Source organism: Babylonia areolata, chromosome 11 (assembly GCF_041734735.1).
Source record: "Babylonia areolata isolate BAREFJ2019XMU chromosome 11, ASM4173473v1, whole genome shotgun sequence".
Taxonomy (NCBI): domain Eukaryota; kingdom Metazoa; phylum Mollusca; class Gastropoda; order Neogastropoda; family Buccinidae; genus Babylonia; species Babylonia areolata.
Window position 1 is genome coordinate 42,582,249 of NC_134886.1, and position 16,473 is coordinate 42,598,721.

The 16,473-nt window shown below is 41.8% G+C and overlaps 1 protein-coding gene across 1 annotated transcript in view; it reads right to left on the reverse strand.

Moving 5' to 3' along the window:
• Nucleotides 1–8,061: 8,061 nt before the first annotated feature.
• The window catches only part of LOC143287752 (forkhead-associated domain-containing protein 1-like), a 66,731-nt gene continuing 58,319 nt past the window's right edge, over nt 8,062–16,473 (reverse strand). Inside the window, exons 28-29 of the mRNA XM_076596009.1 lie at nt 15,205–15,351; nt 8,062–11,705 (exon numbers count right to left, since the gene is read on the reverse strand). Of these exons, the coding sequence (XP_076452124.1) occupies nt 11,670–11,705; nt 15,205–15,351 (183 nt within the window). The 3' untranslated portion in view covers nt 8,062–11,669. The remainder of the gene's footprint in view (nt 11,706–15,204; nt 15,352–16,473) is intronic.

Sequence of the window (16,473 nt, forward strand, 5' to 3'; positions counted from 1 at the left end):
GGAGAGAGCGAGGTACGGCGAGAGAGAGAGAGAGAGAGAGAGAGGGGGGGGGGGGGGAAGTGGTGGAGATTATCAAGAAACCGTGTCTAAAAGTGAGGAAAAACCTGTAAAATAGTATGAGAGATTGCAATGAGAAACACAGAGTAACACAGACAGGCCTACAAACAGACACAGACACACATTCACACCGAGTCGAATACACAGACACACACAGAAAGACGTCACAGACACACAAAAGATACCCAGACACCCCTCCACGCCTCCCCCCCCCCCCCCCCACACACACACACGCACGCACTGCACACACACACATCATTACACCGTCTACGCACAGAGAAAAATGACACCGTGAAGTGCACGAACACACTGACGATCGCGCGTGCACTGACGCCACCCCTTCCAGTGCTGTAATCATCCAATCAATCAGTCAGTCAACCAACCAGCACTGACCAAGCTGTGTAACAACCATTAATCTGATAAAATATAGTGGATAGATCGAAAGCCATAGATAGATAAACAGAATAAATAGATAAATAGAATAGATAAATACACAGACTGACAGACAAACAGACCGTAGATAAATAGACAGATAGATAGACTGACAGACAGACAGATAGATATGGACCAAAAACAAATTGCCGCCCTTGTCTGCTGTGTCTCATTCTGTCTCAGCCTGCCCTTGAAGTCCTGTCCTGTGTTGTCGTGAAACGTGATCTGGGGCAAGGGGAGAAGATTCTGCTGAAGTTGCACTGCACGCCGCCCCATGCATGTGCACAGGAAAGAGCCAGAGCCAGGAGACCGCAGACACCGAGATAAGAAGTAGTGAAGAGAGAGGGTGAAGGTAGGAAGCTAAGAGAGAGAAAGAGAGAGAGGACAAGACAAAATTTCTAATTTTCGAGGATTAAAGATAAGCACTGGCGTATTTAAAAAAAAAAAAAAAAAAAAAAAAAAAGTACATCCAGTCCCCGCCCTGAACAGAGAGAGAGAGAGACAGACAGACAGACACAGAGACAGACAAAAGCAGAGAGAGAGAGAGAGAGAGAGAGAGAGAGAGAGAGAGAGAGGAGGGATCGAAAAGTAGAAATAGGGGAGAAAGAGAGACAAAGAAATTCACGTAAAATGACAAAAACAGGACACTTCGGGCAGACAGCGGACAGACAGAGGTTGTAAAGGGCGGAGACCGACAAAGAGAAAAGGAAGGACATAGATGGGGCGGGAAGGAGGACGGAGGTGGGTTGAAGGGGAGGGAGGGAGAAAGGGGGGAAACAGCCGCGGGGTCGTGTTGCCGACCAGACAGCCAGGCATTAGGTTGGAGGTGTTGCCCAAGCCCCGCAAGCACCTGATTGGTCCAAACAGTCACACCTTCTGTTACACACCTCCCGGCGATCACGGGCAAAACAAGGTGAAGGACGCACGCCTTCGTGCAAAAACAACTTCTTGTCGTCCCTGCCACGTTGTCCGGTTGTGACCGGTCATGCAGGGTGTGTGTGTGTGTGTGTGTGTGTGTGTGTGTGTGTGTGTGGAGGGGGGGGGGGAGGATGTGGAGGGGGGAAGGTGGAGGGGGGGATGTGGTGGTGGTGCCAGTGGTGGTGGCCTCGGCGGTGGTGTGTGTGTGTGTGTGTGTGTGTGTGTGTGTGTTTGAGTGTGTGTGTGTGTGAGTGGTGTGTGTGTGTGTGTGTGTGTGTGTGTGTGTGTGTGTGTGTGTGTGTTTGAGTGTGTATGTGTGTGAGTGTGGTGTGTGTGTGTGTGTGTGTGTGTGTGTGTGTGAGTGTGTGTGTGTGTGTGTGTGTGTTTGAGTGTGTGTGTGTGTGAGTGGTGTGTGTGTGTGTGTGTGTGTGTGTGTGTGTGTGTGTTTGAGTGTGTGTGTGTGTGAGTGTGGTGTGTGTGTGTGTGTGTGTGTGTGTGTGTGTGTGTGTGTGTGTGTGTGTGTTAGAATGAGTGTTATTATGAATAGCATTACGTTTTTTTTGGTACAATGTACTGGTATTAACCGTCGTCAGGATGTGATCGATTCATCGAATATTCGATCGAACTCACATCTGCTGGCACTGATCGAACAAAGCGGCACCGTTGCGAACCAACGCCCCCAGTCTTATGCCAGTTCTGTAAATAACATTTCGGCCAGCGGTTGAAACTACGCACCTGGCTTGTCCTAAAACCAGGGTAAACGTCAGTGTAGTGCTACGGCTGATCGAGTTTATCCTCTCCCACTACACCCCTGTCCCCACTCCCTCCCAATCCCCCCATCCAGAGAGCGCCCTCCCCTTTTTATTTAATTCACCCCCCTCTCTCTCTCAGTCTCTCCGTATATATATATATATATATATATGTGTGTGTGTGTGTGTGTGTGTGTGTGTGTGTGTGTGTGTTATTCAGAGACGGATTGGATTTGATTTACTTCTCACTGCACTCTGTGGTGGGGTAAAGCTGTACAAGTTTATATTCACTGATCACATGATCTGCAGTGACGCGCAGAAAATGACTGACCTCAGCTTAAGATTAATTTGCCCCTCGATCTTAACCCACAGACGTGAACAGCTATTTATAAAGTCCGTGATCTCACCTGCATGCACGCCTCCCTTTCCCCCTCCTCCACCTTTACTTCTTCTCAGTACTACCTGGTTGGAAAACTTGTCACGGTACCAGGAGTGTTGTATTGCTTCCTCAGGGGGTTCCTGGTAAACGACCAAAATTGAGTTCTCTTCGTCTTCTTCCTCCCCACCCCTCCATGACCCACACCCACCCTAGAAACCTGATCACAGTGAGGAGGCGAGGAGGGTGGGTGGGTGGTGGTGGTGGGGGGGGAGGGGGGTTATGGAGGGGGGAAGCAGTTTTACCGTTGGGATGAAAGCATGTATATGCCTAACACACATCAAGTTCAAAATAATACTTTTTATCAGCACACACACACACACGCACACACACACACACACACACACACACACAGAGCCATCAACATGGTGGCACCACACACGTGGAAAGTCTCGTGCTTCGAAAACTCCACACCTCTCCTTCTCTCCCTTGAAGGTGAAGGACGAATGCTAATTATCTTGAGTCAGCGGTTATTATTGTGGCTCGAGTCCACCCTGCCTCGCTCCCCCCCTCCCCCACCCCACTCACTACCACCCCCATCCCCATTCCCCTCTCTCCCCTCCTCCGCTCGCCACCAACCTTGCCATCACTAGTACAGAGGGAGTGAGAGATAGCAGGGGTTGGAAAGAGGGAGTGCTTGGAAACACGCATCGTGATTGGCTGAAATTGACACACCTCCTCACAAGGTGAAGGACGAATGCATTGCTGCCTGGAGGGCAGTCACGTTTCGGCTGTCAGGTTATTACGTAATTTTTGCTCCCGGCTGGTTTTTATGTCGACTCACCCATAGACACTAGAATTCTAGACATTAGTGTCTATGACTCACCTGATTTCCTGTTTGTCTCTGGGAGATAATGTTCATGAGTGCTCGCGCTTTTGAGCATGCGTGCACACTGCACTGGCATGCGTGCGTGCTCACGTGCGTTTATGTGTGTTTAAGAGAGAGAGAGAGAGAGTAAAACTCGTACAGACTCCACGCAAAAGAATTCAAGGACCATTGCAAGAAAGAGCGCAGGCAATGCTGACGATCTCGCTAACAGTTGCACTACACCAAACGCGTTACCTTGGGATTTTCCAGACCTAACCATACAAAGTCAGAAAGTCGTCTTCCGCAGAGATACTGAGAGAGAGACAGAGAGAGAGAGAGAGAGAGAGAGAGGATACAATTACAAGTTGGGCATTCATCTCCAAGGTCAATACATGCACTTTGTATGAATAACCTCAGTGCTGCATGTGCTTATCCCACAATCCCTTTCTTTCACATCGACAGTCTGCTCGGTCCATAGACATATACAGTGTAGATGTGAAACATATACCTCAGTGGTCCGGGCTGGCATCGGATTTCCGTTCTGGGCGGCCGGCCCCACTCCCCCATCTCCTTCGTTCCATTTCCTCTGCTGACGTTAACTGATACATTGTGAAGACAGTTAACCGAGTCTCTGTATACTGATACAGCGACCCACTGCGACTGACTGCCTTTAAAGTGCAGCTGTGAAGCAATTCAGTCATGCAACTGGATTAACCAGCTTTTCATCTGCAGCTGTGAAGCAATTCAGTCATGCAACTGGATTAACCAGCTTTTCATCTGCAGCTGTGAAGCAATTCAGTCATGCAGCTGGATTAACCAGCTTTTCATCTGCAGCTGTGAAGCAATTCAGTCATGCAACTGGATTAACCAGCTTTTCATCTGCAGCTGTGAAGCAATTCAGTCATGCAGCTGGATTAACCAGCTTTTCATCTGCAGCTGTGAAGCAATTCAGTCATGCAGCTGGATTAACCAGCTTTTCATCTGCAGCTGTGAAGCAATTCAGTCATGCAGCTGGATTAACCAGCTTTTCATCTGCAGCTGTGAAGCAATTCAGTCATGCAACTGGATTAACCAGCTTTTCATCTGCAGCTGTGAAGCAATTTAGTCATGCAACTGGATTAACCAGCTTTTCATCAGCATTATAACTGATTTTATTTTTCCCGGCCAGAAGCAGCCAAAATAAAATCATCAGTTGATTAAAAAAAAAATCTTTCATTTATTTAAAAAAAAAAAAATCAATCACGATCAACAACTGATCATAATCACAGCATCATAGGATTTTGTCAGTCTCCAACTGGTGTGAATTTTTGAGAGAGGTTCCAGGAAGTCACATCACTGGATGACTGTTAAAGAACAAGGACTGTATTAAGTGAAAGGAATCAATTAATGCTTATGATCGAGAGGCCATGTTACTGAACTGAGACGTTTGTACTCGGTACTGTAATCTGGGTACTTTCACAAAGCAAAGAAATGGTTGCAGGACGAATGATGAGATTACCTGTAAGCTAAAGTACTGTGTGCAAATCCACTTTGGCTCATTACAGAAATGTCTAAAAGTTATTCTGCTCTTACTTTTCACTTCGCCAAGAATCTCTTGGATACCAGAATGCAACAAGTCTGTCAGGATTTTTTTTTAATCCTGAATTGTTTGTCACAGTTTTGGGTTCAAAGTAAAGGCCATAGATCAATGCATTTTTATAGACAGGTCAATCACAAACCTGTTTAGCATTTGCACCGATTCTGCTTCTAGTTTTGGGTTTGTCTTATAGTTAACTGTGGAGTTTGGCCAGCACAAGGATTGCAGCAACCCTATAGGAGTCACTCTGGCACCACAGGTCAAGGAAATATAGACAACCATCCCTTCCCACACTGATACCACCCCTCTCTCTCTTTGTATCTGCCTCTGCTCTCTCCTTGCATGCTGTGACCACTGCCAGCACCTCCACCCTGATTCTCTTCAATGTGTGTAGACAACTCTGTACTGTCGCCTTTTGTTCAATAGAATAAAGCGCTTACACTGAATTCCAGGCAGTGTTCCCTCTGGATGTGATGAACGAATCTTCCAACAAAGACGACAACAACACCACCATTATCATTATTATCACAGCATTGTCTGCCATGGCTGAACAGTTGTGTTGTGGAGCAAGTCTTTGTTGCTTGTATCAGGAAGCTGGGTCAGCAGCAGCCATGCAATGCCTTCCTTCCTCTGCTGCTTCATCTTTATCAGCTGTGTAATTCATTCTCTTTAAGATACAAAAAAAAAAAAAAAAGGAAAGAAAAAAGAACACATGAGAAGTAGTATGTATGGGTTAGGAGTGTATGTGTGCATGCACGCATGCAAACCCCCCCCCCCACACCTCCCCCCCCCCCACACACAGACATGTATGCATACATACACACACATACACTCACACACACCACTCTCTCTCTCTCTCCCTCTTTGTCAATAGACTTTTTATTGACATTTCTATAGAAAAAGCACACACACACACACACACACACAACACAACACACAACCCATCTGTCATCAAATGTCATTTATTCCAAGCAGCAGACATATGGAGATCATGGTCTGAAGAAACATGTTTCTGCACAGGTTCTTACAGCTAAGTTCAGCCGGAATAAATATACACAAGACACATAGTTGTCAGCTACTTTCCCAATCACCAGAATGAAAACAAATCTAAACAGCTGCATATCAATTATCATAATTTCAAATTATCAAGACATTCAAGGTTTCAGAGAAGCTAATAAGGAACAAAACAGGGAATGCATGAGTGTACCGTTTTAAGGCATCCTACCACAATGACAAATGGAGAGAGTATTTGAATATATAAAACCATGAAAATGTTAGGCATTATAAATAGTTGACTTAAACAAAACGATAAAACCATTAAAAAGAAAAATAAATCTGTCAAAATGCTTCAGGCACAACCGTACAATTATTAAAACAAATTCACTCGGTCAAATCCATGGGTGACAATTTACTTACAGTAGCCTGTTAAAAAAGATCATCATTCAATGAATTTCATATGCAGTTGACAATTAAGCAGCAGTGGGTGACAACTAATATTACCATTATTAGTACAGGCAATCAAAGTCCCTCCACCAAAATCAATGTTTTCTGAATTAAACTGGTTCTGAGTTTGGTAAATACCTTTCTTTAGCATTACAGTTCCTCAGCTGAAAATATTTTCTGAATCAAACTAGAACTGGTTGAAGGTTTGATACAACCGCTAGTTCTTCTGTCAATGAATATTTTCTGAATCAATCTGGAACTGGTTACAGGTTCAATACAACCATTGGTTCCTCTGTCAATAAATATTTTCTGAATCTAACTGGAATGGACACAATGGTTCGTTCCCCTTCCAAAAGATGATTCATAAATGGAACTGGTTCTGAGTTTGGTACAACTTTTAGTTCCTTTGCAAATAAATGTTTGTTGACTTTAACATGGCTCTGGGACCTGGGTGGAAGCAGACATGAAGAGGACAGGCAACTAATTAATACAACTGATACATGGTCTGTCATGTTTATGAAATTAAACTTATATAATTGCTTGACAGTTGATGTTCACTTTAAAGCACATAACAGTGAGGAAAATCTCTTAACACCTGAATCACTTTGGGTTCACACCCTATAAATTTTGGAATACAAGGTTAACTTTTGTCTGTGAGTTTGTGTTTTCCTTTGCATGCATCCAGCTTTGTGTTGAACTGCAGAGCGTTTACAGTCCTTCTACAAAATCTACACACTTCTCACTGGTTCCGTCAAACACATGTTTCAGGAAAGGTGGATCAAATCTCTGCCCCGTTATTACTGACATTCTTTGGCGTGGTGAACCTGATTTTGTGATAACAGTGAAGGGAAACGAGGAAACAGTCCAGCAGCCCTTTACTGACCGATACAAACTGTTTGTTTTGGAAATTAACAGGGAACGGTGTTTTGTCGGATTATTATTGACTTAAACGATTTCTTTTGCACCATTAATATGAAAAGGTGTTTTGTCTGATTATCATCAATACAAACTTTTTTTTTTGCACAATTAACATGCAAAAACAGTGTTTTGTCTGATTAATAAAAGACTACTGAAAGAACTATGCATTCCCTTATCAACAGATAGCACTGGGACATAACGACCCTGATTTCTGGTGATTATCCAGGGCTGGTTCTGGCTTTCATTCTTTAAACTCACACTGTCAGAGGTCTTTCAGACTGACAAGACAGACTGCTGATGTTCTGTCATATTTTCGTCATTTATCTGGTCATGCTCTACTACCTGCTCAAAATGATTCAGCTTTTGCAGATGAAAACGTCTGCATTGGTATGTACATAATCACCATAGCTAATACAAGGATCATTGTTCAGTTGGCTGATTAAGAACATCACTTTGGCAGATTCATAACAAAGATTTCTTCCCTAGGCATGAACAGGTAAACATCAATCATTCAATCAAATCACACTCGTTTGTGAGAGAGGCAGAGTGAATTCCCATGGATGACTTTTAAGACAAGGAATTACTCAATTCTCAATTACTAAAAAAAAAAAAAAAAAAAAAAAAAAAAATCACAGCAAAAATGCAGATTTATCACCTGAAGATGATCACTGGACTAAAAGTACCCTTTCCTACCTTCACACCCTCTTCTCTCCCCCCCCCCTCCCCCCTTGCCATTCCCATACTTGTGAACTTTACAAAACAGTTAAAGCTTCCATTCCAAAATGTCTTTGGTGAAAACACAGTTTGACATAATGTGTTGTGATCTTTACTTCAAAGCCACAGGAAGGCAGTCAGCACTTTGGGGCAGTCACTTTGTAAAAATGCATCACACGCACACACACACACACACACACACACACACACACACACACATGTACACCTCTCTCACCACAAGAAAAATTACTTGTATTTTTTTCTCCATTATATCATTTTCAATTTCTGGCACCTGGTTAATGCAGAGATTTGGAATGCACCACAGTGGACAACTGGTTTTTCAGCTTTCTATAATAACAATATTTCTCTCTTGTTCTTTCTTTCTCTCTCTTCTTTCTCTCTCTCTCTCTCTGGTACACACATGAAAACTTTTCATTTCAATGGAAGAATTCACCATATTATGACCCATCCCTTGTCTAATCAGGGCACATTCATTTCTTTGCACCATCTGTACAGAAATACTGTCTAACCAGTCTGAAAGTTTATCATGTCATACAGTAGTTTAAATCAAAACACTACAGCGATACAGCAGTACAAAACTATGTCATACAATGTGCAATGAATTAGCGCAATTAGAATAAACAAAAGAAGGGGTGTTGGATGTGGAGAGAGTGTGGGTGGCAAAAGCAAGAAAAAGAATCACCTCGTACAATGAATCACCTAAATCAATGGAGAAACAAAACCACTAAAATCAAGCAAATGTGACAACTCACACACAAAAAAGACCATGCATACACAATTCTGTTTAACATTGGTGGGATAAACTAAATATCACAGTCAAGACACTGGAACTGTTTGTTCCAGCAAAGTGAGGAATCAGTAATTCATTCATCACAGATTTCTCATCAATGTTTTCATAGAAAGAACATCAAAAGAGTAACACATGAAACACAGTTGAAACGTAAAGGTCAAACACTGGTTACTGCATCCAACAGACTTTAAGAACTGAAAATCTGTTGTAAATCCATAGGATTAACATGAAGATAGAATGTCACTGGTTGTATGTTGTCGTAACTCTCTGGACTTTTAAACACAGTATTTTCTGTCGAAGACACAACTCAGTTATTTATAGGTTTAAAGGAGAATTTCTTGTGCACTGTGTCCATGCCAAGCTCGTCAGGGTTACATTTTCAATTTCTTGAATCTTTAAATCCAAGGCAAGTTCCTGTTCATAAACCATAAATCCTTGGAAACAGGATTCAGTCATCCATACAAAAAAAACCCTGAACAATGAATCCTTTTCCTTGGGTCCAAAATAGTGACACATGAATCAAAGAGACAGCTCTGCATTAAACAGGGTTAGAAAAAAATACAACCAGGAACTATCATGTCAAACAGTAAGTAAACACATGATCATGATTCAGTCAAGAAAAGTAACAGACACACACAAACGAGTGCATGGACACACATACGCACACGCACACGCACACACACACATGCACACACACACACATGCACACACACAAAGTCAGGAAGACATACACACACACCACAATGTACAACATTGAAACACAGAAACCAAAACAACAACAAAAACAATCAAACAGTCCAACAAGTCATTCTATTCTTTTGCTATGACCATTTTCAAACTTTTGTTTGTATCCAATTCTCAAAACTGACAGATCAACATTTATAATTAATAAACAAAAGGGAATCAAAAGAAAAAGAAAAGCGAGAAAAGAAATTAAATACATATTGCATCATTCACCAGACAGAAAGTAATCAAGATAATAGCAAATCATCATCAGAGAGGAAAGATTTCTGAAAGACTGCAGATGACATGCTGACAGACAAGACTGAAAGCCACTGTCAAACAGGTCACACAAATAATACCACATGTCATTTACATGTAACATTCACAACACACACACAAAGGTACTAGTGCTTGCCCACACAACAGAGAAATGCTATATTCTCAAACAGGATAGTGCGACATGTTCCACTAGCACAATTATCAGTCACCAACAGACCTGGAGAATGAGACATGATGTAGGCAGTAGCAGGTCTGCACATATGTTGACCTGGGAGATCAGAAAACATTTCCACCCTCAACTCACTCCGGACGACTAGTTCTCTCCCTTGCTTTTCCCTACAGACATCCCATTTGTTGGGGTTAGGAAAGAAAATCACCAAAAATACAAAACATAAAGTAACTGAATGAAACTTACTGTACGTGACCCACTGACCCCTCTCCTCATGTTGTGTGAATGCCCACCCCCCTCCCTCTTCACTGCTCTCAGAAGCTGAATCACTATCAGTACCTACTTGCTGGTAGCATTCTTCACTTCAGATACTTATTCAGCGTCTTCATCATCCTCGTTGATGTCGAAACCGTCAGTTTGAAGCATTTCAATCACTTTAGCAGTGGTAAAAGCCGCTGTTTGTATTCTAGTTTGCTCAAAAAATTTCCACTTGTATTGCCTGCAATGCCATTTTCGATACGTATGCAGATAAACTTGTCGTGTGGGGTCCTGAACTCGTTGGCTCGCTGTGGAGTGTGTTGTTATAGAATATCATGAAGAAACTTTCCATTCGACCCTTGACACGTTCGCAATGCCTGGTGTAGCTGCGATTTTTATGCTACCCCATGAGGAAAACGTGGACAAATTTTTCATTGTCGAAACCGCTATAGCATTCTGTCGTCCGGAGTGAGTTAACAACCCACCAGGTGTGCTGAAATGAGGGATCAAACTCAGGACACAGAGGAAGTTGAACTGTCACTTTACCCAACATGACCAATGGACTTGGAGAGTGAGACATATTGTACTGCTGTTACTATAATGGGACAGATGCTGACTAAATGCTGTCTGCTGATGATGACATAACAATACCGACAATTCACTGATGACAGGACTGTGCATTGGTGGACATTTTCCACAGAGAGGTAAGTGGGACCATGCACTTTTCTCTTCCATGGGGAAGAAGAGAGAGCACAAAGAATGCAGTCTTCTTCAAGTTTACGTCTTTCCACTAAATGTAATATCAGTTACAAAGAGAGAGAGAGAGAGAGAGAGAGAGAGAGAGAGAGAGAGAGAGAGAGAGAGAGAGAGAGAGAGAGAAAGAGTGTATAAGTGTGAGTGTGTGTGTGTGTGTGTGTGTGTGTGTGTGTGTGTGAGTGTGTGTGTGTGAGTGTGTGCGCCCATGTGTGTGTGCATGTGTGTACATGTGTATGTATATGTGTGTGTGTGTGTGTGTGTGTGTGTGTGTGTGTGCGTGTGTGTGTGTGTACATGCACATGCGAGTGTGCTGTCACATGTGTGGGCTCATTTATAAAAAAAACAAAAACCAAAACCAAAATATCTGTTTAAGCTGCGGCATAAAACATGGTGGGATATACAAATGATTAAATCGAACAGGTGCAAGTGCAAACTACCACTACAACCTACGACAAACATCAGGCAACGGTACACAAAACCCACTCGCCCACAGATGAAAATAAATGCCCACAGAAGAAGTCATGTGATGGAACGTCACCATAGCAGAGTACCCTGAAGCCTTTCCAGAAAACCAACCAGTGTGCAGCCGGAGAAGTGAAGTTATTGCAAAATGCTGCCATGGTTAAGATTCCACTGCTTCCAGAGAATAATCCAGACCCTGCAACAGAAGAAAAACAAAAGGTACACCAGCTCAAACACTGAGCACTGAGAAAACATACAAACATAAACACACTCGGATGCAAGCATGTGTGAGAGCACACACACACGCACAAAAAAACAAACAAACAAACAAAAAATCACACACACAAACAAAAACACACACATGCCCACTGCAAATACAGATGCACCATAAACATATACCCGTTTCTGCAAAGACACATAAAAATGCTATTTTTTAAAGAAAAGTTAGCACACACACACACATGCATATGTATATATATATATCTATATGTGTATGTATGTATGTATCTATATCTCTATCTCTATCTATCTAGTATCTATCTATCTATCTATCTATCTATACATATATGTATATGTATGTTATATGTATAAGTATCATGTATATGTAACATTAACGACACACACTAATGTAACAATTTTTTCTTCACTATTTTGTGTGTGTGTGGAACATCACTTTATGCGGAAAGATATCAAACTAAAGTTTATCACTACTATGTCCCAGCTCACTCGGCCTACACTGACATAAGCTCAGAGATGGGCCAACAGCAAAGTGAGAGCTGTATGGTTGATGGTTTCTTTGCTGCAATGCAAATTCATTTACAGCTTAGTCTTTGTGAAGAACCATGAATCTAAAACCATGAGGCAAGAACTGCACTGGCTCTAAGAGCTGCAGCCTTGGGGGCAAGTTGGCCTTTAAGACCCCCCCCCCCCCATCCCCCCCCCCCTCCCCCCCACACCAACTGTTCTAAAACCCTCTTGGCCGAGAGAGTGGGGATGCAACTTGGGCAAGCCAGTCTCCACTACAATCAAATTCTAGCCAAGATAGTCGGGACAGCTGTTGCCTCCTCTGCTGTTCTGATGGTCTTAGTTGGACACAACTGACTATACAATACTACACTTTCTGAATCTACCCTAACTGACGTCTGACTGTCATACATACACTACTACACTTTCTGAATCCACCCTAACTCACAACTGACTATACAATACTACACTTTCTGAATCTACCCTAACTGACGTCTGACTGTCATACATATACCACTACACTTTCTGAATCCACCCTAACTGACGTCTGACTGTCATACATATACTACACTTTCTGAATCCACCCTAACTGACGTCTGACTGTCATACATATACCACTACACTTTCTGAATCCACCCTAACTCACAACTGACTATCATACATCACTACTACACTTTCTAAATCCACCCTAACTGATGACTGAGTGTCATACATACACTATACTACACTTTCTGAATCCACCCTAACTCACAACTGACTATCATACATCACTACTACACTTTCTAAATCCACCCTAACTGATGACTGAGTGTCATACATACACTATACTCCACTTTCTGAATCCACCTGACTCACAACTGAGTATCATACATACACTATACTACACTTTCTGAATCCACTGCTCACGACTATCATATATTCACTACTTCCACTACTTCACTTCCTGAATCCACCCTAACTCACAACTGACTATCATATATACACTACTACACTTTCTGAATCCACCTTAACTCAAGACTATCATACATACATTACTACACTTTCTGAACCCACCTTAGCTCAAGACTTTCATACATGCACTACTACACTTTCCGAATCCACCTCAACTCAAGACTATCATACATACACTACTACAACGTTTTGAAAATCCCTCTTAACTCAAGACTATCATACATACACTACTACAACTTTCTGAAAATCCACCTTAACTCAAGACTATCATACATACACTACTACAACTTTCTGAATCCACCTTAACTCAAGACTATCATACATACACTACTACAACTTTCTGAAAATCCACCTTAACTCAAGACTTTCATACATACACTTCTACAACTTTCTGAAAATCCACCTTAACTCAAGACTATCATACATACACTACTACAACTTTCTGAAAATCCACCTTAACTCAAGACTATCATACATACACTACCACAACTTTCTGAAAATCCACCTTAACTCAAGACTATCATACATACACTTCTACAACTTTCTGAAAATCCACCTTAACTCAAGACTATCATACATACACTACTACAACTTTCTGAAAATCCACCTTAACTCAAGACTATCATACATACACTATTACATCTTTCTGAAAATCCACCTTAACTCAAGACTTTCATACGTACATTACTACAACTTTCTGAATCCACCTAACTCAAGACTTTCATATGTACACTACTACAACTTTCTGAAAATCCACCTTAACTCAAGACTATCATACATACACTACTACAACTTTCTGAAAATCCATCTTAACTCAAGACTATCATACATACACTACCACAACTTTCTGAAAATCCACCTTAACTCAAGACTATCATACATACACTTCTACAACTTTCTGAATCCACCTTAACTCAAGACTATCATACATACACTACTACAACTTTCTGAAAATCCACCTTAACTCAAGACTTTCATACATACACTTCTACAACTTTCTGAAAATCCACCTTAACTCAAGACTATCATACATACACTACTACAACTTTCTGAAAATCCACCTTAACTCAAGACTATCATACATACACTACCACAACTTTCTGAAAATCCACCTTAACTCAAGACTATCATACATACACTTCTACAACTTTCTGAAAATCCACCTTAACTCAAGACTATCATACATACACTACTACAACTTTCTGAAAATCCACCTTAACTCAAGACTATCATACATACACTATTACATCTTTCTGAAAATCCACCTTAACTCAAGACTTTCATACGTACATTACTACAACTTTCTGAATCCACCTAACTCAAGACTTTCATATGTACACTACTACAACTTTCTGAAAATCCACCTTAACTCAAGACTATCATACATACACTACTACAACTTTCTGAAAATCCATCTTAACTCAAGACTATCATACATACACTACCACAACTTTCTGAAAATCCACCTTAACTCAAGACTATCATACATACACTTCTACAACTTTCTGAAAATCCACCTTAACTCAAGACTATCATACATACACTACTACAACTTTCTGAAAATCCACCTTAACTCAAGACTATCATACATACACTATTACATCTTTCTGAAAATCCACCTTAACTCAAGACTTTCATACGTACACTACTACAACTTTCTGAATCCACCTAACTCAAGACTTTCATATGTACACTACTACAACTTTCTGAAAATCCACCTTAACTCAAGACTATCATACATACACTACTACAACTTTCTGAAAATCCATCTTAACTCAAGACTATCATACATACACTACCACAACTTTCTGAAAATCCACCTTAACTCAAGACTATCATACATACACTTCTACAACTTTCTAAATCCACCTTAACTCAAGACTATCATACACACACCACCACAACTTTCTGAATCCACCTTAACTCAAGACTTTCATACACACACCACCACAACTTTCTGAATCCATGGATCCTAACTACACCCATGTGCCGTCGCTCACCAAGGTGGTCTCCAGAGACACCAGTCGGGTCTCCCGGTCATGCAAGGCCTGCTCCTTGTCGCACAGCTCCTCTTTCAGGGTTCGGATCTCGTAGTTTTTCCGCTTCATCAGCTCCTTCTGGGCCTTCTTGCGGGTGTCCGCTGAGCCCTGAAGGCAACAGTGTGTGTGTGTGTGTGTGATAGAGTGACAGGACATGATCTTTAAATCATAACTGAATGATAATAATGTGAATTTATATGGTGTCTATTCTCTGACGAATAGGGCTCCATGGACTTTACAAAAATGAGGTAAACACACTCACATGCATAAACACACACATAATAATAACATGAATTTACAGAGTGCCTGTTCTATAAAAAGAGCCATAGGCACTTTGCAAAAATGGGTAAACACACTCACACACACACACGTAAACATACACATACATACACACACACACACAAGCACACACACACACACACACGTGGCACACACACACATGGTACACACACACGGCACACACACACATGGTACACACACACGGCACACACACATGGCACACACACACATGGCACACACACATGGCACACACACATGGCACACACACACACGGCACACGCACATGGCACACACACACACAGCACACACGGCACACACACGGCACACACACACACACGGCACACACACATGGCACACACACACACACGGCACACACACATGGCACACACACACACGGCACACACACACGGCACACACACATGGCACACACACACATACACACACACACACATACATGCACAAGCACACATATGGCACACACACATACACACACAAACAGGCACACAAACACACACACTCACACAAGCAAGCACGTGCGTGCATGTGCACACACACACACACACACAACTTCATGGTCATTCATTGCTGAATACGTTATACTTATGATGGCAAATTAAACTTTAAAAAAGTTTGCTAACAGCATCAACAGAACCAACGCAGTGTGAAATCCGCAATGTATGAATATGTGTTTTTTTGTGTTTTTTTTTTTATACATCAGATGGAAGGAGTGTCAAAGCATATCAGCTGTCATCATGTGATCAATAATGTCAAGGGGGGACACGGCAGTGCAAAAGAGACCAAAATGATGGTTTTTCATGATTTGGGTTTTTGATGGATTTCGATTCTTGAACATCTCTACTATCATATGCATAAGTTTTTCCACTGTAAAGATGTTCTTTAACAATGAAAAAACTGCCAATAAAGATTGCATGCTGAATCAAGGAAGTGTTT